Source organism: Bufo gargarizans, chromosome 4, assembly GCF_014858855.1.
Source record: "Bufo gargarizans isolate SCDJY-AF-19 chromosome 4, ASM1485885v1, whole genome shotgun sequence".
NCBI lineage: Eukaryota > Metazoa > Chordata > Amphibia > Anura > Bufonidae > Bufo > Bufo gargarizans.
Window position 1 is genome coordinate 424,300,351 of NC_058083.1, and position 23,599 is coordinate 424,323,949.

General features: G+C 42.4%; 1 protein-coding gene across 1 annotated transcript in view; it reads right to left on the reverse strand.

Moving 5' to 3' along the window:
- LYST (lysosomal trafficking regulator) overlaps positions 1–23,599 on the reverse strand; it is a 556,878-nt gene that overhangs the window by 439,545 nt on the left and 93,734 nt on the right. The window contains 3 exon segments of the mRNA XM_044290763.1: positions 310–376; positions 8,107–8,318; positions 23,422–23,572. Of these exon segments, the coding sequence (XP_044146698.1) occupies positions 310–376; positions 8,107–8,318; positions 23,422–23,572 (430 nt within the window).

Consider the following 23,599-nt stretch of genomic DNA (forward strand, 5'->3'; position numbering starts at 1 on the left):
ATAAGGATGTAATGTCATTTTTAGCAGACAGTGAATTGAATATTTTTTTTTTTTTTCAATATAACTCCACAAATAATTTTTTCCCATTTTCCATTAAAGACATGGTAAATTAAATAGTGCCCTTAAAAAAATACAACATATCCTGCAAAAAATAAGACCCATATGGCTATATGAACAGAAATTTTAAAAAGTCATGGCTATTGGAACGTGGGGAGGAAAAAAGTAAAATGCAAAACCAAAAATGGGCCGGTACTTAAGGGGTTAGAAAATTATTGTTCAAAAAAGTTACGTTACAAATACATTACTAACCTTGCACCCCGGAAGCAGTGCTTGAGAAAATATGATGAAATCCATTTAGTAAGGATTTAGTAGTTCCCTAAAAGACAGAAGAATACATTTTAACTGTATATTATAATATCTATACAAGGCTACCATCTCAGATAGGCTAAACTGAAATCAGTCTGCATGAGTTTTCAACCGAATCAACAAACTGTAATAAAATAATTAAACACAGATCATGACTAATCCTGTAAAAAACAAACTGATCAAGAGATAAGTGATGGACTTATTAAAGCATTTAGCTACACTGAGTGTTTTTTTGAGCTGTCTGGAGTTCAGAGAAAAGGGTCACAGATCAAGCTGTCACAGCAGCTCCCTGACAGACTGAAGCATAGAGAGGTAGTTAAAGTGAAAGGTGTGGAGAGAAAAATATTAAAATCTTTAGTAAAGAACAATAAAAAAATAAAATAAAAATCAAGTTTAGTCCAAAATGAGTAAAGCAAAAAAATAACTTAAAAAAGGCCCCCATAGGTCAGAGATAGCCATAGGAGTGTGCTAACTATGCTATTATTTCCCAGAGGGAGTGTCAGTGCGAACAAATGCAGGGCTCAGGACTAGACTAACTTTGTAGTTAGACTGCAAAAGTTAACTACCAATTAGGGTCCATTCACACGTCAGTATTTTGTAATCCACATCCGAATACAGACCTGTTCATTTCAACGGCACCGCAAAAAATGCAGATAGCACTCAGTGTGCTGTCCGCATCAGTTGTTCCGTTCCATTATGCGGAACCACAAAAAAAAAAAAAAAAAAAAATAGAACTTGTCCTATTGTTCGCAAAATGCGGTCCATGGTCCCATTGTAGTCCACAAAAATGCGGATGATATGCGGAATGTATTAATATGTCATCCGCCATTGCGGATCCATTTCCAGGAAATATAATTTTTTTTTTTTTTAGTACCCTACCAACATATATTCCTCCTTACTTTTTTTTTTGTGGAAAAATGGAACGGGGGCGGATGTACAATTGGTAAAAGCTGAAGGTTTTTAAGGAAATGCAGATCTGCAAAAAACATAACGAAAATCTGGAAAAGAAAAATACTGACATGTGAAAGGACCCTCAGAAAGATTAATGGGGCCTGATGGGGCCTTTGGCAAATGATTAGGATGTAGAAACATAGTTACATAGTTATGGTTGGAAAAAGACAATAGTCCATCAAGTCCAACCTATAATCCTGCTATATTGATCCACAGAACAAATCCTTGTATCAGTGACCATCTTCCTTTTAAAAAGGGGTTGAATATAGACCATGCAATGCACTTTCGCGAGTCTACAAAATAAAAATGTGATCAACCACACCATAACCAATACTGCAATGGGCGTCATATTTTGCATATATTTTCTGTGTTATTTATATTGGGATGACATCAAGGTAGCTTAAAGAGTAACTAAACTTTTATTCAACTTAAAAATGGCCCAAATACCCCAAAAATTATTTTTGAAATATACTTTATTAAATTACTTAGACTTTTTAAATCAAGAAAGTTCCGGTTTCAACCGTGCTTTAAATTCACTATTCTCACACATCACTGACTTGTCAGCAGTGTATGGAGTATCAATGGGGCCGCAGCAAATGGTGTACAGGCAGGAGAACACATGTTGCTCCTGCCTGTGCCCCCTGAGGTTGCCTAAATGCTGTTACAACAGTCTTAGGCCTAGTTCACACGACCGTATGGCTTTTATTGTTTTTTGCGGTCCGTTTTTCACGGATCCGTGGTTCCGTTTTTAAGTTCCGTTGTGTTTCCGTTTCCTTTCCGTTTTTCCATATGGCATATACAGTATACAGTAATTACATAGAAAAAATTGGGCTGGGCATAAAATTTTCAATAGATGGTTCAGAAAAAACGGAACAGAAACGGAAGACATACGGATGCATTTCAGTATGTGTTCCGTTTTTTTTGCGGACCCATTGACTTGAATGGAGCCACGACCCGTGATTTACGGCCAAATATAGGACAAGCTCTATCTTTCAACGGAACGGAAAAACGGAAACGGAATGCATACGGAACACATTCCTTTTTTTTGCGGAACCATTGAAATGAATGGTTCCGTATACGGACCGTATACGGAACACAAAAAAAAAATGGCCCGTACACCCGCAAAAAAAAAACATTCGTGTGAACTAGGCCTTATGGGTTTTGTTTTTACGGCTTTCCCTAGGCCTGTTACTTTGATTTTCCACATCCGTTGGATTACACGCTACCGCATGTGTATAGTTATCTAGCATTTCAATACTGAATTAAAAAATAAAAACCTTGAAATAAATGTTTTATTTTCATCACTATATTCTGACCCCTAATAACGTTTTAGATAGTTACAGTATGTGCATGGAGCTGTGTGAGAGCAAATTTTTTGCGAGAAAATCTGTACTTTTCATTGATGTAAAGCTTTTTGATCACTTTTTATAGAATTTTTTTGTGGGAGGTGAAAAGACCAAAAAAACTGAATCAGCTAATTTTCCACTTTGGCATTTGCTGTATGGAATAAATATTTTTATATTTTAATAGTATGGGCACACGGACAATGCCCAAAATGTCTATTTAATTTTGGGGAAAAGGGGGGGTGATTTGAATTTTTACATATTATATTTTTTATTTTATTTTTTCCCCACACTTTTTTTTTTATAGTTCCCAAACTTTAAGAAGCAATCTGATAATCGCCATTTTCATAGACGCCAATGCATTGGCATAGAAGTCTGAGTATTTTACTATGTTCCTATGAACCCTGCCAGTAAAACGGCTAGGGCAGAGATAAAGCCCGCCCCTCAGAGCCGGTGACGTCACCGAAAACACTGCCGGGCGGAAGTTTCAGCCAGGCAGTGTGTTATTGAAAACAAAAGAGCCTGTGCCCTGCGCGATTTAGCGCAGTGCAAGGGAGCGCATCGGAGCATGAGATTCTCCGATGATAGCCTCAGGGGGCTGTCTGGGTGAAAATAAGGGTTGTCCGGGTTCAGCTCTGAACCCGGACAACCCTTTTAAGATGGGCATGGCTGTACATGATGTCTCCTCATGGACTCCTTTCCTTCAGAGAGAGTCAGCAGAAGATCTTATCAGCTGTATTCAGGACCATAATCCCTGACCAGTAGAGCAGAGAGGAGGAGGCAGCTCTTTAGCTCAGGGTTGTGAAGTCACTTGACGTCCTGTATAATTAGGACAGCTTTTGTGTGTACTAATAGGACGGCAGCCATTTTATTTCTCCTAATGATTGCTTCCTAGACAAAACAAGTCATAACTAATTAAAAGGTATTGAAATACATTTACAGTATAATAAATTAATATACAAGTATTTTCAATAATTTTATTTTCTTAATTCTGGCCTCATTATTGGTCTGCCTCCTGCAAATCTCGTCCTCCTGCGTCAGGAAATTACTTACCTACGGCCCACCGAAAAGCTGCAATGCTCACACCGAAAATGGCAACATCCAAAATGGTGTCGGACGCCATCTTCCTTCTTCCAGGGCTACTGGTCACAAATTGTAGGGAGCAAGCGTCGGGCTTTACAACTCGTGTATCAGGCCCAACCACTTCTCCGGCCAGGAAGGTAGGGAGCTGCGGGCTTTGCCTTCCTGAACTGCCGCCCCCACAATAGAGAACTTTCACAGGCAATTACCGTCCACCCTCTCCACATGTCTTCTCCCAAACAGGGACAGGAAAAACACTGAGAAGTTAGATAGGGAGCGGCAATTTAATCTCTCTACGTGTTTTTCCTGTCCGTGCTGGGGTGGGGCTAAGCTCATGGGTGCAGTCGTGGAGACTACTAGGGGAAAAACTTATTGGGCCAAAAAGAAACCAAAGAGATCTATACAATGGTTATGGTGGCTCTGAAAGGATTAGATGAGGTGATCAGCTATGCCCTTTTTGTGAATTTATTTTCTTTTGGGATATCTATTATTTTCATCATATCTCATGGTGGGGGTGGGGTTCTAACATGCAGTTATAGGGGTCTATTCAAAATGGTGTTTCCTCTTCTCAGGCTCCACAACTGTTCTTTGCTTTTATTATGTTGTTTTTTTTCTCTATTTTTTTGTTGATGTGATGTTGATGAGATGTTCCAATTCAGGGATACAAATTCTTGGATGGCCTTTAATAGGGCAGCAGAGTGCTCATCACTGGAAGAAGGTTCGCTTTAGAATTTTTAAATACAGTTGGCTGCAGAGATGGACTTCAGCAGCAGTTTTAAATGGCACAATTTATGCAATTAATGTTTTACGTATTATTAGGTTTGTTTATCAAATTATTTAATCATTTATCAGCACTTAGTATAATTTCACACTGGAGTTTTGGGTTTCCGTTTGCGAGATCCGTTCAGGGCTCTCACAAGCAGTCCAAAACGGATCGGTTTTGCCCTAATGCATCTGCACCAAACGTTGAGTGTGAAAGTAGCCTTATATGCATAATTGCAAAAGCACATCAAAATTGGAGTATATACAGTTGGAAGAAAAAGTATGTGAACCCTTTGGAATAATATGGATTTCTGCACAAATTGGTCATAAAATGTGATTTGATCTTCATCTAAGTCACAACAATTGACAATCACAGTCTGCTTAAACTAATAAACACACAAATAATTAAATGTTACCATGTTTGTATTGAACACACTATGTAAACATTCACAGTGGCGGTGGGAAAAAGTATGTGAACCCCTAGACTAATGACATCTCCAAGAGCTAATTGGAGTGAGGTGTCAGCCAACTGGAATCCAAATCAATGAGATGAGATTGGAGGTGTTGGTTACAGCTGCCCTTCCCTATAAAAAACACACACCAGTTCTGGGTTTGCTTTTCACAAGAAGCATGGCCTGATGTGAATTATGCCTAGCACAAAAGAGCTCTCAGAAGACCTACGATTAAGAATTGTTGGCTTGCATAAAGCTGGAAAGGGTTCTAAAAGTATCTCCAAAACCCTTGCTGTTCATCAGTCCACGGTAAGACAAATTGTCTATAAATGGAGAAAGTTCAGCACTGCTGCTACTCTCCCTAGGAGTGGCTGTCCTGTAAAAATGACTGCAAGAGCACAGCACAGACTGCTCAATGAGGTGAAGAAGAATCCTAGCATGTCAGCTAAAGACTTACAAAAGTCTCTGGCATATGCTAACATTCCTGTTAGCAAATCTACGATACGTAAAACACTAAACAAGAATGGATTTCATGGGAGGATACCACAGAGGAAGCCACTGCTGTCCAAAAAAACATTGCTGCACGTTTACAGTTTGCACAAAAGCACCTGGATGTTCCACAGAAGTACTGGCAAAATATTCTGTGGACAGATGAAACCAAAGTTGATTTGTTTGGAAATAACACACAACACTATGTGTGGAGAAAAAGAGGCACAGCAACATGAAAACCTCATCCCAACTGTGAAGTATGGTGGTGGGGGCATCATGGTTTGGGGCTGCTTTGCTGCGTCAGGGCCTGGATAGATTGCTTTGAAGGAAAAATGAATTCCCAAGTTTATCAAGACATTTTGCAGGAGAACTGAAGGCCATCTGTCCACCAGCTGAAGCTCAACAGAAGATGGATGTTGCAACAGGACAACGACCCAAAGCACAGAAGTAAATCAACAACAGAATGGCTTAAAACAAAAGAAAATACGCCTTCTGGAGTGGCCCAGTCAGAGTCCTGACCTCAATCCGATTGAAATGCTGATTTTGCATGACCTCAAGAAAGCGATTCACACCAGACATCCCAAGAAAATTGCTGAACTGAAACAGTTCTGTAAAGAGGAATGGTCAAGAATTACTCCTGACAGTTGTGTACGTCTGATCTGAAACTATAGGTTGAAGTTATTGCTGCCAAAGAAGGTTCAACCAGTTATTAAATACAAGGGTTCACATACTTTTTCCACCTGCACTGTGAATGTTTACATGGTGTGTTCAATAAAAACATGGTGACATTTAATTCTTTGTGTTGTATTAGTTTATGCAGACTGTGATTGTCTATTGTTGTGACTTAGATGAAGATCAGATCACATTTTATGACCAATCTGTGCAGAAATCCATATCATTCCTAAAAGGTTCACATACTTTTTCTTGCAACTGTACTTTTATACTATAATAAGCATTTTTTCATATATGAATTATCGTATATTTCTACACATCGCTGGCATGTTTTTGCATTATTTACTCTGGGTACTGGCACTGCATGTTTTTATGCACTTACTTATTTATTTTGTTTAGGTGTCATAATAGAAAGACCTTTGTAAATATGCAAGCGCATAAAAGGCTGTGAGTCCAGCACTGACTCCAGTAATCTTGGCATTACATCATTCAGCAGATTTATGTGCCGGGACGAAGGAGGTTGCTGTATTCTCCTTAGCATTCTGGCACACTGCGTTCTGCGGACTTGAGATTCCCTATCTGTCGAGTGAGTGCAGTGTTAACCCCAGTAAATTATTACACTCTATAACTGAATATGCATTTAGAAAAAGGGTTTTGAGATACTGACACTATGGAATTGGGGAATGGGTCTGCGTCCTAAAACTTGTTCTGATCTTTGTTGTGAGCCTGCACTTTCTGAAAGCACACTTTTTACTTTTTAATTAAAAAAAAATCTATTTTTTTTCGTAATTTTAGCTATATTCAGCACAGCTGGTTCTTTTCCCTGCATAAAATATACAAACATACATATTTTTTTACATTATAAAAATAAAATAAAAATCCAAATACTTAAAATATCCTTCTTTCTCCAAAATGAATGAAACAGAGGGACAACATAAAATGTCACTTTGAAGGGGCTTGTAATGTTTTAGCACTGTACATTAACTGTACTGGCAGTATAGTGCCATAGAACCAGCAACAGATAAATAGGCCTCCAAAATTCTTTTTAGTCATTTAAACCTTTCACGACATGTTACGTACTATTACGTCACATGTTGAGTTTTTAAAGATGGTGCCTGCTCCTGAGCAGTGCATTGGAGTTTAGGATAATAGCAATCTAATGACTCATTGTTATAATTCACAGTTTTCCTTAATATAAAAAAAAAATATTATATGTCATCTAATCGCACAAAAGAAAGGTCTAAGGTGTCCCGTGAAAAATATCAAATACATGTAAGTCTGTTCAGAAATTAATGGGCCATTATGTAGGCCCATTGCTAAAACTGAAAAATTGGCCTGAAAAGAAAGGGTAATTACACTGGTAATTAAGAGGTTAAAATGTTGTGCAATATCGATATTTCTGGAGGTCTAGGAGACCAGAGATAAATACACTTTTTTGAAACCTCCCTTTTTTATATCTGTGAAAAAAAAGAGGTATTCACCATTGAGTTTTCTGCACAGGGCCACAACTAACCTAAGTACGGTCCTAAAAAAAGGTGTACACAGCCTTTAAAATTCTACCAATAAATGTATGTTTTATACAATTTCTGGAATTCAAACCTCAAGCTATTCTTCCATGTTCATTATTTCACATTCATTCTTGGTAGTCTTTAAAACAGGGGTGCACAACCTGCGGTCGGGGGGGGCCATATGCGGTCATCAATATAATTCTGTGCGGCCCCCAACCATTTGGTACCAGACATGTATGTCAATGTCTTGTGGCTGCTCACATGTATTTTTCATGTATTCTCCCATTAGATGGGAATCCTGGAGGTGTAACCAGATATCTATATTATATACTATATGTACAATATGCTATTAATACAGTATTTCAGTTGGTAATACTCCTTTAACTTTTATTTTCGGCCCTTGGGATTCCTTCAGTCTGACAATGTGGCCCTCAACAACAAAAAGGTTGTGCAACCCTGCTTTAAAACTACTGCTTAACGTACCTGCTGAACTAGAAGCAAAATGTTCTTTTTCCGCATCCTCAATATTTTTAAAATGCTGTGGAAAACTCTGTTGACTAAGCTTGTGTTTGCGTGATATCCAGAAAGTAAATTTAGCACTAAAGCACAGATTTCAGGATACAATAGTTCTCCGCTGGTACACATCTCTTGTTCATCATTTGTGCTTAACAATTCTTCAAGTTTTGTTTTGACTTCTGCAAAAGTACAAAAGGATTAAACAAAGAGGAGTTTATACAATAAAACCTAACAGAAGAAAGACCGATTATATGTACATGAGGTTTTGTGAACACTATGTTTGGGGCACTTGCTTAGCACTCATATTAGAAAAAACTGGTAAATCTCTTTTCTTTTGCACAATCCCAATGTAATGAAAAGTGCAATCAACTAAAATTTACCAATAAAATTAAAAAGCAATACAGATGTACAGTTGTGTTCAAAATTAAGCAGTGTGTTTAGAAAAGTGAATAAAGCTCAAAATCCTTGTAAATGTGGTAAATGTCTAACCCCCCCCCCCCCCCCCCCCGTCAGGACGGTACAAGCCTGCCTGCCCACCCACCGCCCATTCAGGATGGAACAGCTGACACTCTGCAGGAAACGACAGCCTTTCTTAGGGACCACTGCATGAAGAGGCTAACCTGCTCTACTGTGGCATCGGCCGATGCTTGAAGGGTAAACTAAGGGAGGGAGCTCCCTTCCCCATCAGGTCGCTGCGTCCCAATGGTTATCATGGCAACAGGGCGCCTTCAAAGGCATACGGCTTGCCGTGGTATATAGGAGACTGATCAGGCCTACTGTGAATGACAATACACTGCAGCAAACTATACATTGTACTGCAGTGTATTGAAGAGGCATCAGACCCACTGGATCTTCAAGAACAAAGTGGGTCTGGGTCAAAAAAAGTATAACAAAAAAAAATAAAAATAAAAATTCTTCCTATATACGCACATATAATTGATTAAAAATTGAAAAAAAATAAAAACACAAAAAATGTTTGGCATCGCCGCGTCCGTAACGACCTGCTCTATAGATATATAGAGACACTCCAAAATTGATGAAAAGACGAGAAGAAAACTGGTTTAGGAGGCTACCAAGAGGCCTACAGCAACATTAAAGGAGCTGCAGGAATATCTACTAGCTGTGTGGTACATGTGACAACAATCTCCTGTATTCTTCATGTCTGGGCTATGGGGTAGAGTGACAAGACGAAAGCCTTTTCTTACGAAAAAAAAACATCCAATCCACGCTACATTTTGCAAAAAGACATCTGAAGTCTCCCAAAAGCATGTGGGAAAAGGGGTTATGGTCTGATAAAAGCAAGGTTGAACTTTTTGGCCAAAATTCCAAAAGATATGTTTGGCGGGAAAAACAACACTATACACACAGTGAAGCATGGTGGTGGCAGCATCATGCTTTGAGGCTCTTTTTCTTCAGCTGGAACTGAGGCCCAAGTTAAGCTAGAGGGAATTATGAACAGTTCTAAATACCAGTCAATATTGACACAAAACCTTCAGACTTCTGCTAGAAAGCTGAACATGAAGAGGAACTTTGACTTTCAGCATGACAACGACCCAAAGCATACATCCAAATTAACAGAGGAATGGCTTTACGAGAAGATTAATGATTTGGAATGGCCCAGCAGCCAGAGCCCAGACCTGAATCCAATTGAAAATCTGTGGGGTGATCTGAAGTTGGCATGTTTACAGGAGATACACTCTAAATCTGTCAGATTGCGATGGCTTTTGCAAAGAAGAGTGGGCAGATCTTGCCAAGTTAAGGTCACTGTCAAGGGGGTGGTATGCTGTGAAAGTCACTGTTAAAGGGGTTCTGCAGTTTGTTTAAACTGATGATCTATCCTCTGGATAGATCATCAGCGTCTGATCGGCCGATCAGCTGTTTGAGAAGGCAGCGGCGCTGGCAGTAGCGCTGCAGCCTTCTCACTGTTAACCGCAGGTCCAGTGACGTCACGACTATTACCAACTGGCCTGGGCAGGGCTAAGCTCTGTTCACTTTAATGGAGGTCCTGAAGCGCTGCTGCCTTCTTAAACAGCTGATCGGCGGGGGTCCCGGGTGTCGGACCCCCGACAGTCAGATGCTGATGATAGATCATCAGTTAAAACAAACTGCAAAACTCCTTTAAAGGGGAAGGTTGATGCAAAGGTCAAAGTTAAGGGGGTGGGCTGCTGTGGAGGTCACTGCTTTGGAGGCGGGGTGCTGTAGATGTCACTGTTAGTGGATAGTGTCGATATCTTTTAACAACACACATAAACATTAAATTAAATAGATTAAATATACCAGAGCGAAGCAGAGTCCTTCAGCTAGTATATATACAGTCAGGTCCATAAATATTGGGACAGCAATACAATTCTAACATTTTCGGCTCTATACACCACCACAATAGAGTTGAAATTTAACAAACAAGATGTGCTTTAAATGCAGACTGTCAGATTTAACTTGAGGGTATTTACATCCAAATCAGGTGGTTATTCCCTCATTATCCCAATTACAATGAGCAGATAAAAAGGTCCAGAGTTCATTTCAAGTGTGCTATTTGCATTTGGAATCTGTTGCCGTCAAGATAAGATCCAAAGAGCTGTCACCATCAGTGAAGCAAGCCAGCATTCGGCTGAAAAAATACAAAACAAACCCATCAGAGAGATAGCAAAAACATTAGGCGTGGCCGAAAAAACTGTTTGGAACATTCTTAGAAAGAAGGAACGCACCGGTGAGCTCAGCAACATCAAAAGACCTGGAAGACAGCTGAAAACTGTGGTGGCCGACCGAATAATTATTTCCCTGGTGAAGAAAACACCCTTCACAACAGTTGGCCAGATCAAGAACACTCTCCAGGAGGTAGGTGTATGTGTGTCAAAGTCAACAATCAAGAGAAGACTTCAGAGTGAATACAGAGGGTTCACCACAAGATGTAAACCATTGGTGAGCCTCAAAAACAGGAAGGCCAGATTAGAGTTTGCCAAACGACATCTAAAAAAAGCCTTCACATTTCTGGAACCACATCCTATGGACAGATGAGACCAAGATCAACTTGTACCAGAGTGATGGGAAGAGAAGAGTATGGAGAAGAAAAGGAACTGCTCATGATCCTAAGCATACCACCTCATCAATGAAGCATGGTGGTGGTAGTGTCATGGCGTGGGCATGTATGGCTGCCAATGGAACTGGTTCTCTTGTATTTATTGATGATGTGACTGCTGACAAAAGCAGCAGGATAAATTCTGAAGTGTTTCGGGTAATATTATCTGCTCGTATTCAGCTAAATGCTTCAGAAATTATTGGATGGCGCTTCACAGTGCAGATAGACAATGACCCAAAGCATACTGCAAGAGCAACCAAAGAGTTTTTTTAAGGGAAAGAAGTGGAATGTTATGCAATGGCCAAGTCAATCACCTGAATTGAATCCGATTAAGCATGCATTTCACTTGCTGAAGACAAAACTGAAGTGAAAATGCCCCAGGAACAAGCAGTTACTGAATACAGTTGCAGTAGAGGCCTGGCAGAGCATCACCAGGGATGAAACCCAGCATCTGGTGATGTCTATGCATTCCAGACTTCAGGCTGTAATTGACTGCAAAGGATTTGCAACCAAGTATTAAAAACTTAAAGTTTGATTTATGATTATTATTATGTTCCATTACAAGTCATAGGCACATATGCAAACTGTTGTAACGCCTACACCGTTCCCCTGATTTGGATGTAAATACCCTCAAATTAAAGTCGACAGTCTGTAGTTAAAGCACATCTTTTTCGTTTCATTTCAAATCCATTGTTGTGGTGTATAGAGACAAAAATGTCAGAATTGTGTTGATGTCCCAATATTTATAGACCCGAATGTATATAGTCATTTTTCAAACTGGTATAAAGTAGAACTGGCTTAGTTGTCCATAGCAATCAATCAGATTCCACCTTTTATTTTTCACATCTCCTTTGGAAGATGAAAGAAGGAATCCGATTGGTTGCTATGGGCAACTAAACCAGTTTTCCTTTGCACTAAATTTGTTAAATCTAGCACAATCTATTGTATTTTATTTTTATCATTTTAAGTTAGGAGTGTATTTTGTTTAGGAACGTATAATATTAAATATTTCAAAACACTAATGTTTCTGGGTTGTACCAAATGAAGAATGCCTATCTATAATAATTATTTATTGATCTTTGTATGAGTAGAATCTGGGTGTCGATTAATGAGCCCTAGTGATTTCAGTGGCAAGGTTTTGCTGTGGGCTATGTGGTGTGCGACTCCTTTGATCTCTTATACACTGCTGCTGTCGTCTCCATATTCCAGCAGCTGATATTGACCACTTTGTCTCCCTGTGGTGACACCTCAATGATCTGGCCAATAAGGTATGTGGGGGCGGACGGGGGAGTGGCACCTTCTGTTGTCCTCTCCGTCCTCTCCCTTCCGTTTGGATACCGGCCCGATCAGCCCCACCCTATGAATACGGGGACTTGTTCTTGTAAGTCAGCTGTGCATGCAGCCATGCACGGCCATACCATTGCCAGAGGCTTCACACCAACAGCGAACCTTCTGTTCGGCTCTTGATGATGCAAATATAAGCAGAAACGCATAGAGCTAGGGAACAGGCAGGGGGATCGTGCTGTGGACAGGCATGGGTAAAGCCTATAGGAGCAACTATTTGATAAACGAGAGGGATATCATGTCTTACAGTGTAGTATTAGTTAGCTCCATCAAACAATGGCCAGCCTATCCTCACACAGCTGTAGCTTTTAGGAATTAGGGGAACCACCCACTAATTAACCACTATTGGGATCCAGGGTGTTAGTCTGAGCCATATGTGGCCAGGTGGGCTCCACGTGTGATTGACCCGCAGGGTGGACACTAGTGGGGCTATTTCTGGTTCCCCATACCTCCTCAACAGGGTCACACTTACGTGGTACTTACACCTACTTCCCCGGTTGAGTGATGTAGTTGATAATGGTGGTGGCAGCTCTCCTGCCGTTTACATCGGTACTTTTTCTTTTGTGTTTTGTTCCTACCTACTTTTAATTATATTTCAACAAGGAATTAATATTTTGTTATCCCACACTAGCAGTGAATTTCTTTTGATTGTGGGACGTTCAAGTACCTATCAATATAACCGTGAATTGCGACCATTCACAACAATTTCTATAAAAGAGTCATCAACGCCTGTACAGGCAATTATCACTTTGAAAAAAAGCTAATGCGCATGAATACACATTAAAGCTTTTCATGTACTTAACTAGTGCACTGCATGCTGTGAATCTCATGAGCAGCACAGCAATATTGCCAGTGCCCAAAACATCCAAAAGCAAAGCTCCATACTCACAGGTCTAGGTTAGGTGACAAGTTAAAAGCTTTGTTATTAGGGAGGGAGGCTGCTAATTGGACAATGTCAATGCACTGCTGCACCATCCCCGCACTAGAGCAAGTCTCTAACTGCATAGGCTATTAAAAGGCTGGCCAAAGAAAGACCCATGGGGGGCGGGGGAGCAGCCTATGAGGAGCCCAACTGACATCTGGAGGCAATCTGATGAGTGGTGGACTGGGGTAGACGGATCACTTAGAATGCAGTGCTGCTGCATTCTTCCGACTGCGGAGTCAGATGCCAACATCACATCAGAGGTAACTGCCAGACAAAAAGGTCAGATTCCATCAAGACCCAGAGAGGTATAATTAATGAAACAGCTTCCCACCCCCAAAATCACTGCTAAACTGTCCTGTGTTCTCCATTCACTGCCTCAAGGCCCTTAAATGCTCAGCCACAGCATTGCTGATGCAGTGATCAGTGAGTCAGGATGTCCGTTCAGCCAAAACATGATATAGACTTATATGAGGCAGTCAGGCTGAGTTCGCACTTCAGTTATGTGATCAGTTATTTTGATTAGTGAGGGTTCATTCACACGTCCGTAATTTGGGTTCACATTCGTTCCGCAATTTGCGGACCTATTCACTTTCAATGTGGCTGGAACAGATCCGCATCCACATTTTTGGGATCCGCAATTCCGTTCCTGAAAAAAAAAAATAGAACATGTCCTATCCATGGCCGCAATTGCGGACCAGAAAAGGCGGATCGCACATTGTAGGTGTCCATGTTTTGCGGATCCGAAAAACACTTACGGACGTGTTAATGGACCCTTATTGTGAGCCAAAAATAGGTGCGGGTTAAAAACAAAAAACAAGTGCATATCTTTCCATTATACCTTATCTCTAAGTAGCCTTCACTACTGGTTTTGGCTTACAGTAACTGATGGAAATGTAAGATTACACTCACTGGTAATCACTTTTCCATGAACTCATGACAGCACCCTTGAGAGACCATCCAGGATAGGAAACAGGAACTTTTTTCCTACAGGATATGAGTATTACACTCACCGGTAATCTGGTTTCCTGGAAGTCTCCATGACACCACATGCTGAGATCGACCCCCTCCTGATTGGACAGGAAAAACACAGAGGTTAAAACCCCCACCCCCTCCTCACATCACCAGTGTATTTTAACGAAGAACCCCAGGATGAAAGGATAATAGCTAATAGCAGAAGAAAGGGTGGGATGTATGTGGTGTCATGGAGACTTCCAGGAAACCGGATTACCGGTGAGTGTAATACTAATTTCCCCAGTCGTCTCCATGACACCACATGCTGAGATAATATCAAAGATACAATTGGGGGGGGGGGGGGGGACTGCCGACAGGACCTTACGTCCGAATCTTAGGTCATCATTAGCGGCTAAGTCTAGTCTGTAGTGCTTAGTGAAAGTATGAACTCTTTTCCAGGTTGCTGCCCTGCAAATCTGTTGTAAGGAGGCTGAAGCTTTTTCCGCCCAGGAGGCGGCCATGCCTCTCGTAGAATGTGCCTTTAGGGAAGCAGGGACATCTTTTTCCCTGAGCTTTGTATGCTTCGGAGATGGCCATCTTAATCCATCTGGAGATGGAACTTTTCGCAGCTTTCTTCCCCTTGTTAGGACCTGAAAATTGGACAAACAAATTTTTGTATATTCTACAATGACTGGTAGCTTCCAGGTACTTTAAGACCGCTCTCCGAACATCTAGTGTATGGTAAGTGATTTCCTGATCATTTTTCGGATCGTCACAGAATGAAGGAAGAACGGATGCCCTGAGACCTATGGAATGTCGAAACTACCTTGGGGAGGAAAGTCGGATCTAGTTTGAAAACTAATTTGTCCTCAAATACTGCAAGGAATGGTTCTTGGATGGACAAGGCCTGTAGCTCACAGACCCTTCTGGCTGAGGTTATTGCCACCAAAAAAATAGTTTTAATGGTAAGCCATTTGATGTGGGCAGAGTCCAGAGGTTCGAACGGATCGGAGGTTAGACCCCCTAGTACTGTATTGAGGTTCCATGGTGCCACCATGTTTCTAATTGTAGGTCTGATCCTATCTGCTGCCTTAAGGAATCTGGATATCCAGGGATGTTCTGTTAGCTTGGTATTATAGAGTGCTCCTAGAGCCGATACCTGGACCCTAAGGGTATTGGGGGATAGACCTAAATCTAGCCCTTCCTGAAGAAAAATCGAGGATTAGCGAGATGTTGGCTCTGAACTGGTTGAAGGAGGTTCCAGACCAATCAGCGAATTTCTTCCATATTTTTAGATACTTGTCGTTGGTACTCCGTTTCCTGCTAAGGAGTAAGGTGTTCACTACTTTTTTAGATAAACCAAACATTAATAAGTTGGATTCTTCAGAATCCAGGCTGTTAATTTTAGTATTCTTAGGTCTGGGTGAGTGATAGGCCCCTGACTTAGAAGGTCCGGCCTCCGCGGTAGAGGGAGAGGAGCTTCCATGCTGAGGGCTTTCAAGAGAGAACCAACTTCTCTTGGGCCAGAAGGGGGTTATCAGGATTAGTGTTCATTTTTCTTTTAGAAACTTCTGTAGCACTCTGTGGATAAGCGGAAATGGGGGGGAACGCGTAGACTAAGTTTGTTGTCCAACTCTGGTTGAAGGAGTCTACTGCCCGAGGATGATCCCTGGGGTTGAGGGAAAAGAATTGGTTTAGTTGATGATTTCTCCTGGATGCAAACAGGTCTATCGTCGGCTTGCCCCATTTCTTTGTGATCAGGTGGAAGGTTTCTGGTGCTAACATCCATTCCCCTGGGTCTAGTCTGTGCCGGCTTAGGTAATCTGCCTGAATGTTTAAAACCCTCTTCAGATGAACCTCTGAAAGAGATTGTATATTGTCTTCTGCCCAGGAAAAGATTTTGTTTGCCAGGCTCTGTAGTAGGCGATGCCTTGTGCCTCCCTGGTGTTGGATGAAGGCCACGGCTGTAGCGTTGTCCAAGTAGACTAGTACGTGACTACCTTCTGCCAACTGATTTGTGCGTTTCAGTGCTTCCCACACTGCCCTCAGCTCCTTGAAATTCGAGGATTGTTGTCTCACATAATTCCCCCACGTTCCCTGGTAGGAGTTTCCCTGGACGACCGCTCCCCAACCGTGGATGCTGGCATCTGTCGTAATGACTAGGGGGAGATCTTGTGCCCAGAAGATCCCCTTCTCTAGGTTGGATTTGCTGAGCCACCAATTTAGTGATTTTTTTGGTCTCCGCATCTAGAAATATTTTCCTCTCTAGAGTTAATTGTGATCTGTTCCATTTGTCTAAAATGAACTTCTGGAGCGGCCTTAGATGGAACTGTGCCCAGGCTACTGCTGGGATGCAGGCTGAAAGACTCCCTAACACCTTCATGGCCTGTCTTATTGAACAGAACTTCTCCTTCTTGAATTTCCTCAAGGCTGTTTGAAGTTTTACTATCTTTTGGGGTGGAAGAAAGGATCTTTGGGAAACTGTGTCTAAAGTTATGCCCAAAAAAACCTTCCGTTTGGAGGGGATTAAATCCGATTTCCCCCAATTGATGAGCCAACCTAGGTTCTGTAGATGATCCAGGACTAACCTGAGATGGGTTTCCAGGGTCTCTATGTTGTCTGCCACTACCAGTAGGTCGTCCAGATAGGGGATCACACAAATTGCCTTTTCTCTCAGGGTTGTCAAGGCTTCCGCCATTATTTTGGTGAAAACCCTTGGGGCAGAAGAGATCCCAAAGGGGAGACACTTGAACTGGAAATGCTGAATATTTCCCTCCAGTTCTATCGCGAACCTTAGGAACTTCCTTGACGACCTGTGAATTGGGACGTGATCATAGGCGTCGCTTAAATCTATTGTGGCCATCACTGCATCCTTCTTTAAGAGCTTCACTGTTGACTTCAGGGTCTCCATTTTGAATTTTTGATATCTCATATTTGTTTAGGTGTTTCAAATTTATAAATCACTCTGGATTTCCCGTTTGGTTTCTTTATAATGAAGAGACGGGAATAGAATCCCAGTCCTGTCTGATCTTTTGGAATGGGCTCTACGGCGGCCAAGGTTAATAAGTTCTTTATGTCGTTTTTTAAGGTAGTAGCTTGAGATGGGGGAAGGGTAGTGATCACATATTTCTGTGGAGGGGAAGAGAGTAGATCTATCAAGTAACCCTCTTCTAAAATCCACCGGCTGTTTGTTACGTGCTCCCAAGATCCCAGAAAGGAGCTCAGTCTTCCCCCCACTGGTATGGCGTCATTGTTTACTGTTGGATGTGGAGGCTTCAGCCCGGTTTGGGTTGAAGAGGAAACTTCTCCCCCTGCCTCCCTTCGCATAGCTCCACCTCCCAGTCTTCCCTTTATCTTTTTTATTCTCGGGCTGAAAGAATCGGTCACGAAATGGCTGCCTTTTTTGTTTATATCTCTCCTCTGGAAAACCCCTCTTTTTATTTGTCCCATTTTCTAGGATTTTATCTAAATCTTCTCCGAAAACGTACTGACCGTGGAAGGGAAGTGCGATTAATTTATTTTTTGACATGATATCTCCTGACCACGCTTTAAGCCATAGTGCCCTCCTCGCTGTATTTGAGAGAACAGCTGTACGGGCGGATAGTTTAACCGATTCGGCTGCTGCGTCTGCTAGAAAGGAGGTTGCCATCTTTAACAGAGGCAAGCTCTCTAGAATTTGATCCCGCAGTGTCTTATTGACCAGATGTATCTCCAGCTGTTCTAGCCAAAAGTTTAGTGTTCTGGCCACACATGTAGAGGCTACGCCCGGTTTGAGAAGGGCCGCCGTAGTCTCCCAGGTCTTTCTTAAGAGACTCTCCGGTCTAGAGGATCTTTTAGCTGCGCTGAGCCCTCGAACGGTAGTGCCGTATGTTTTGCCACCTTAGCCACCGGTGCGTCTACTTTCGGTATGGTCTCCCAGTCCGTACAGTCCTTTTGGCTAAAGGGGTAACGCCTCTTGATTCCCCTTGGGATAAAGGATCCTTTATCCGGTTTTTCCCATTCGGACCGAATTAGTTTTTGGACGCTATCTGGAACTGGGAAAACCGCCTTTTTCCTTTCCCCTAGACCCCCAAAAATTTCTTGTTGGGTAGATTTAGGAGCTTTAGGTATCTCCATCTGAATGGTGGCCCTGATAAGTTCATCAATATCTTCAGGATTAAACAGGAAGCGCTTGTATTCACCCTCTTCATCTGAAGATGCCGGGTGTTTTTGCACTGATTCAGAGTCTGAGACCGCCAGCCCCTCAGAGTCGGAATCCAGGATAAGCGATTTAATGCTACGGGCGTCCCGAGGGGGGGGCTTTGGGGGGAGAAGGTTCCTTGGCAGTTAAGGCCAGCTGGACCTCTTCCTTAACTACTTTCCTAATATCTTCAATTAAACTAGAAGACTCAGATTTGATGACACTGGAGGTACATTCTTTACACAGGGGCTTGGATCCAGCGTTAGACAATCTTTTGCAGCATATACCACACTTCCTAGTTTTTTTAGCTGTAGAAGCCGAATCCTTTTCTCCCTGAAACGGTAAGGGAGGAAAGGATGAGCAGACTGAACCATCCATACAAAGCATGTGCCTGAGAGCAGGTTACTCACGGTCCCAGGGTTTGATGCAGGCTCGGTTCCAGAGCCCGGCGTGAGGGGTGTACTCATCCTTACTCCCGACCGCTCCAGAGATGCTCCACCAAACACCAGAGCCACGCTATGCAGGGCGCCATTACACAGGTCCTGTGAGTTTTTATAGTGCCTTCTTAGGCTTCAGGACCTGTGGCGCATGTGAATGATGTCAGCGCGCTTTGCTCCGCCCCCGGCGTCTGACGTCATTCTCCTGCCGGCCGGCCGGGACACATCATAGTGCCGATCCGCGCGTTCTTCCTTCCCCCTGCATCAAGCCCTCCGGGACCGCCGCAGAGGGAATCTTCGCAGGGGCAACTCGTCAGTGCCCGAGCCCAGGCCTACCCGAACGGAGGAGGGAGAGCTGCACTGCAGATCCGACCTCGGCCTGTGAATGAATCAATCCAGGTGAGCCCAAACGAGCTCCGTGCACCTCTCCTGCTTCCTATCCTGATGGGACAGGACAAACACTGGTGATGTGAGGAGGGGGTGGGGGTTTTAACCTCTCTGTGTTTTTCCTGTCCAATCAGGAGGGAGTCGATCTCAGCATGTGGTGTCATGGAGACGACTGGGGAAAGGGTAGATACCACTTTCTTGCAGAGGCCTCTGCGTTCTAGGCTCTCCCCTTCAAGTACCATGCTGTTAGATGTAGTTGTCTCACATTAGGGGGGAAGATAGGGCCTTGAAACAACAGGTCTTGTCTGTCCGGGAGAATCCAAGGGTCTGCTAGGGAGAGTTTCCTCAACCAGGTAAACCAGGTTCTACGAGGCCAAAAGGGAGCAATCAGGATGACCCTCGTCCTTCTCCTGTCTCAGCTTTTTTAGAACTCTCGGAAGGAGTCTCGGGGGGGGGGGGGGGGTTGACGTACAGGAGTTGATCTGGCCAAGGGAGGGAGAAGGCATCTATCCCTGTTGATGAGTCTTTTGACTTTAGGGAAAAGAATAGTTTGTATTTCCTGTTCTCCCTGGTTTCAAATAGGTCCAGTCCAGTCAGCCCCAGAGGGGAGTTATTCAGTTGAAGGTTTCTAGATTTAGACACCATTCTCCCTGGTCCAAAATATTTCTGCTTAATTAGTCTTCTAATTTGTTTTCTGTTCCCTTTAGATGTACCGCCTTGATAAATGGAACGCAAGGTATGATGAGGGAAAAAATGTCTGCAGCCAAGGACTTAAGTCCCTCTGTACTGGTCCCTCCTTGTCGGTTTATATAGGACACGACAGTGGCGTTGTCTGAGAAAACTTGGGTCCTTTAGGGTGCCAAGGTGTTCAAATGGTAAGGCAGACCTCTTAGAAATTTTGGCAATGGGGGCATCCAGTTTAGGAGGCCTATCCCAACTAGCAGAATCAGCCTCAAAAGGTTTCCTATTTATATTTTTTGGAACAAAGAATTTCTTATCAGGTTTCTTCCATTCCTTTTGGATCAGAAACTTTATATTTTCATTTACTGGAAAAACCCTGGATTTTCTATGTCCCAAGTCACCGAACATAATATTCTGAATAGACTTTTACCTCTGGATTCATCTACTTTCATAGTAGCACGGATAGCCTTTAGTAAAGATTCCGTATCATCTGGGGAAAATAGGGGTCTACCCGTGGTTTCTTCATCCGAAGACTAGTCTAAACTATCTAGGATTTCTCCCAGCTCGTTTTCGTCTGAAGAATCTGAAACCATGGTAGAGAGGCCTTGCTTGCCAGAGGCTGAGGAAGGGAGGCACTTTTTAAACATTTTCATCAAATCAGACACTTCAGATTTCACAATATCCTTAATGCTTCCACAACTTTGTCAAGACAATGCTGACATAACATCTTTTACCAGGAAGGGGCAAGCTTCCTCTTGCAAACGGCACATTCTTTCCCTCTGGTCTTTGAGGTAGCCTTTTTAGGGCCCTCCTTAATTGTCTAAAAATAGAGACAAGAAAAAAAGACCCCCTTTAAAAACTATTAATGAAATAAAAGGCTGGGGAAAGATCCCCCTTACCCCACCAGGAGTACCGGTCTAACTTTATGACATTCCTGCAGGTTGGCGAGCGGACTGCTCTCATTCTCCATGATAGAAGGCAAGGAGAGAGCGTTTTCCATGAGAGGTTTAACTCTTCCTGTAGGCTGGCTGGTCTGCTTCTAACCGCATGCTTAAGGGACTATTGAATCCCTAGGTCGGGTCCCTGCTGGTGCTCCCATGCTGCCATTAGTAGAACTCCTCCCCCACTTCCGGAATGAACTCTGGGTGCGTTCCAAACACCACAAGTTGTGCCACGCACTTTCGGTTCTCGCCCGCACACGCAAGATTTCGCCTCTTTCTGTTCCCGGCTGCGAAATGCGCCCAGGCAGAAAAGCCGGAGAGGGAGGCCCCGGACCTCTTGAGCACCGCCAGGAAGCTCCGACGTGCCGGCCACACCTCCTAGTGTTGTCGGGACTGCCCAGGAACACCAGCCCGAAAAAGAAATCCAGGATCCTTAAGGCAGAATCCAGACTTACCAGGCGGCTCCTAGAGGAGACTTACGCCGAACCAGGTAACTCCCATTCAGAGTATTCCGGGGACCTGCAGCCTAATATTTTGCTCTCCACAAAATTGTCCTATCCATAGGACAGGAAACAGGAACTGGTGGTATAGGATAGGTATCGACAGATTATCGGTTTTACCGATATTATCGGCTGATATTCAGGATTTTTGAACGTTATCGGCATCTATTTTACCGATATTCCGATAATGTAACGGGAACATGGAACGCGCTGCTGACAGAGCTCTCCGTGTTCCCTCAGCAACACAGGGGAGAAGGAAGCAGTGTCTCCCTCCCTGTGCCGCTGCCGACACCAATGAGAGGAGGGAGGACAAGAGGGGAGGGGCTGTGGCCACTGCGCCACCAATGAACATAACTCTCTCATTAATTTATATACAGGATGTGGGAGCTGGCTGCAGAATCACATAGCCGGCTCCCGACCTCTACGAGCGTTAGCTGCGATTCGCGGTAGTTAACCCCTCAGGTGCCACACACACACACACACTCCAGGATTAATCATTGGGTCCCCTCTCCCATCCTCCTAAGTGGAAGTTCCGATCGGAGCCCAGCAGTGTAAGCCTGAGGCTCTGATCGGTTACCATGGCAGCCAGGATGCTATTGAAGCCCTGGCTGCCATAGTCCGCTCCCTTGCTGCTGTGTGCACAAAGCACAGAGCAGCAGGGACAGTGTGAGGCCCTATTCACCCTGATAGAGATCTATCAGGGTGAATAGGACAAAGGTTCTAGTCCCTAAGGGGGCTAATAATCAGTATAAAAAATAAAAAGAAAAGTTAAAGAAAAAACACACCAAAATATTAATTATAAATGAAAAAGAAAGATTTACAAAAAAATAAAAAATAAAACTACACGTTAACAATAAACATTAATTTTCTGCAGATTTGTGTCGGATTTTTTATTTTATTTTTCATAAATGAAAATTCACAGAATATCGGTATAAATTATCGGCCTACATAAATAGCAACCTCTTAACATTACTTAGGCCAACGTATTATATATATATATATATATATATATATATATATTAATTACTCCAACTTTTGTACTCCTCTTCAGCTAAAAAATACTTCACAAATATGTTAAGAGAATTTTTACTGTTCTGGAAAAAATGTGGAAAAAATGTAGTGTGACCTCTGGGTCCTGATTACCTAACAGTCAGACTTTCACTGATTAGAGGTTTATTCTAATCAGTAAAGTGCTTTTCACAGTGAACTCCAAAAACAAGATGCTCTGACCTAACTGTAAATCAGTATATCATATAGATGCCAGTACATCAGGACACTCCCTCAATATTTTTTATTTTCAGCTGACTTAGAGAAATTTAGTTTGACATATCTTGTCCAAAGGCAGTAAACCTAATATGATTCTACTTCATCAACTGCCTATCCCCACTCCATGTCTATTTCTGGTAATGCCCTTCTTATCTCCTCAGTCTTTTTTTAGTCAATTACAGGTTAGCTTAGTGGAAGTTTGTCCCACAAATCATATATTTTATTATTAGGCAGTGGAAAAACCAACAGGACAGCAGCAGAACAACTTACCAACTCTAGAATGGGTCGATAAAAGAAGCGTTGCACACAGTGGCTTGGGACCACTAATGCTAAAATAAAGAAAGGCTGCAGCACTCAAACATGCCATGTTTCATGCACATGATTGAATAAACTACAAAGAACTGGAAGTGTGCTGCAGTCTTTCATTGTATTATTACACAGTGTCATAAGCTCTCTCATCTTGATGCTTTTATTTCATCACAACAATTTATGTCTAGTTGTATACTTTTTTCAAGCATTCAACATCCTGTATATACCATCATATTTGTTTTCGAATAGGAAAGTATTTACTAATAAATGTTTAAAGTTTAGTACCATCATCTTCAGATGCATCTTCTGGGTTACTTTCACTGTCTGCTTCATATCCTTCTTCCTCTCCAAAAATGCTTAACTTGCAACCGTGGCTTTCATCTGGATGTTCAGGAATTTTTCCATGATCGAGAACAAACTCTTCAGACATCTGTACCTACCAGAACAGACCAATATTAAAGTT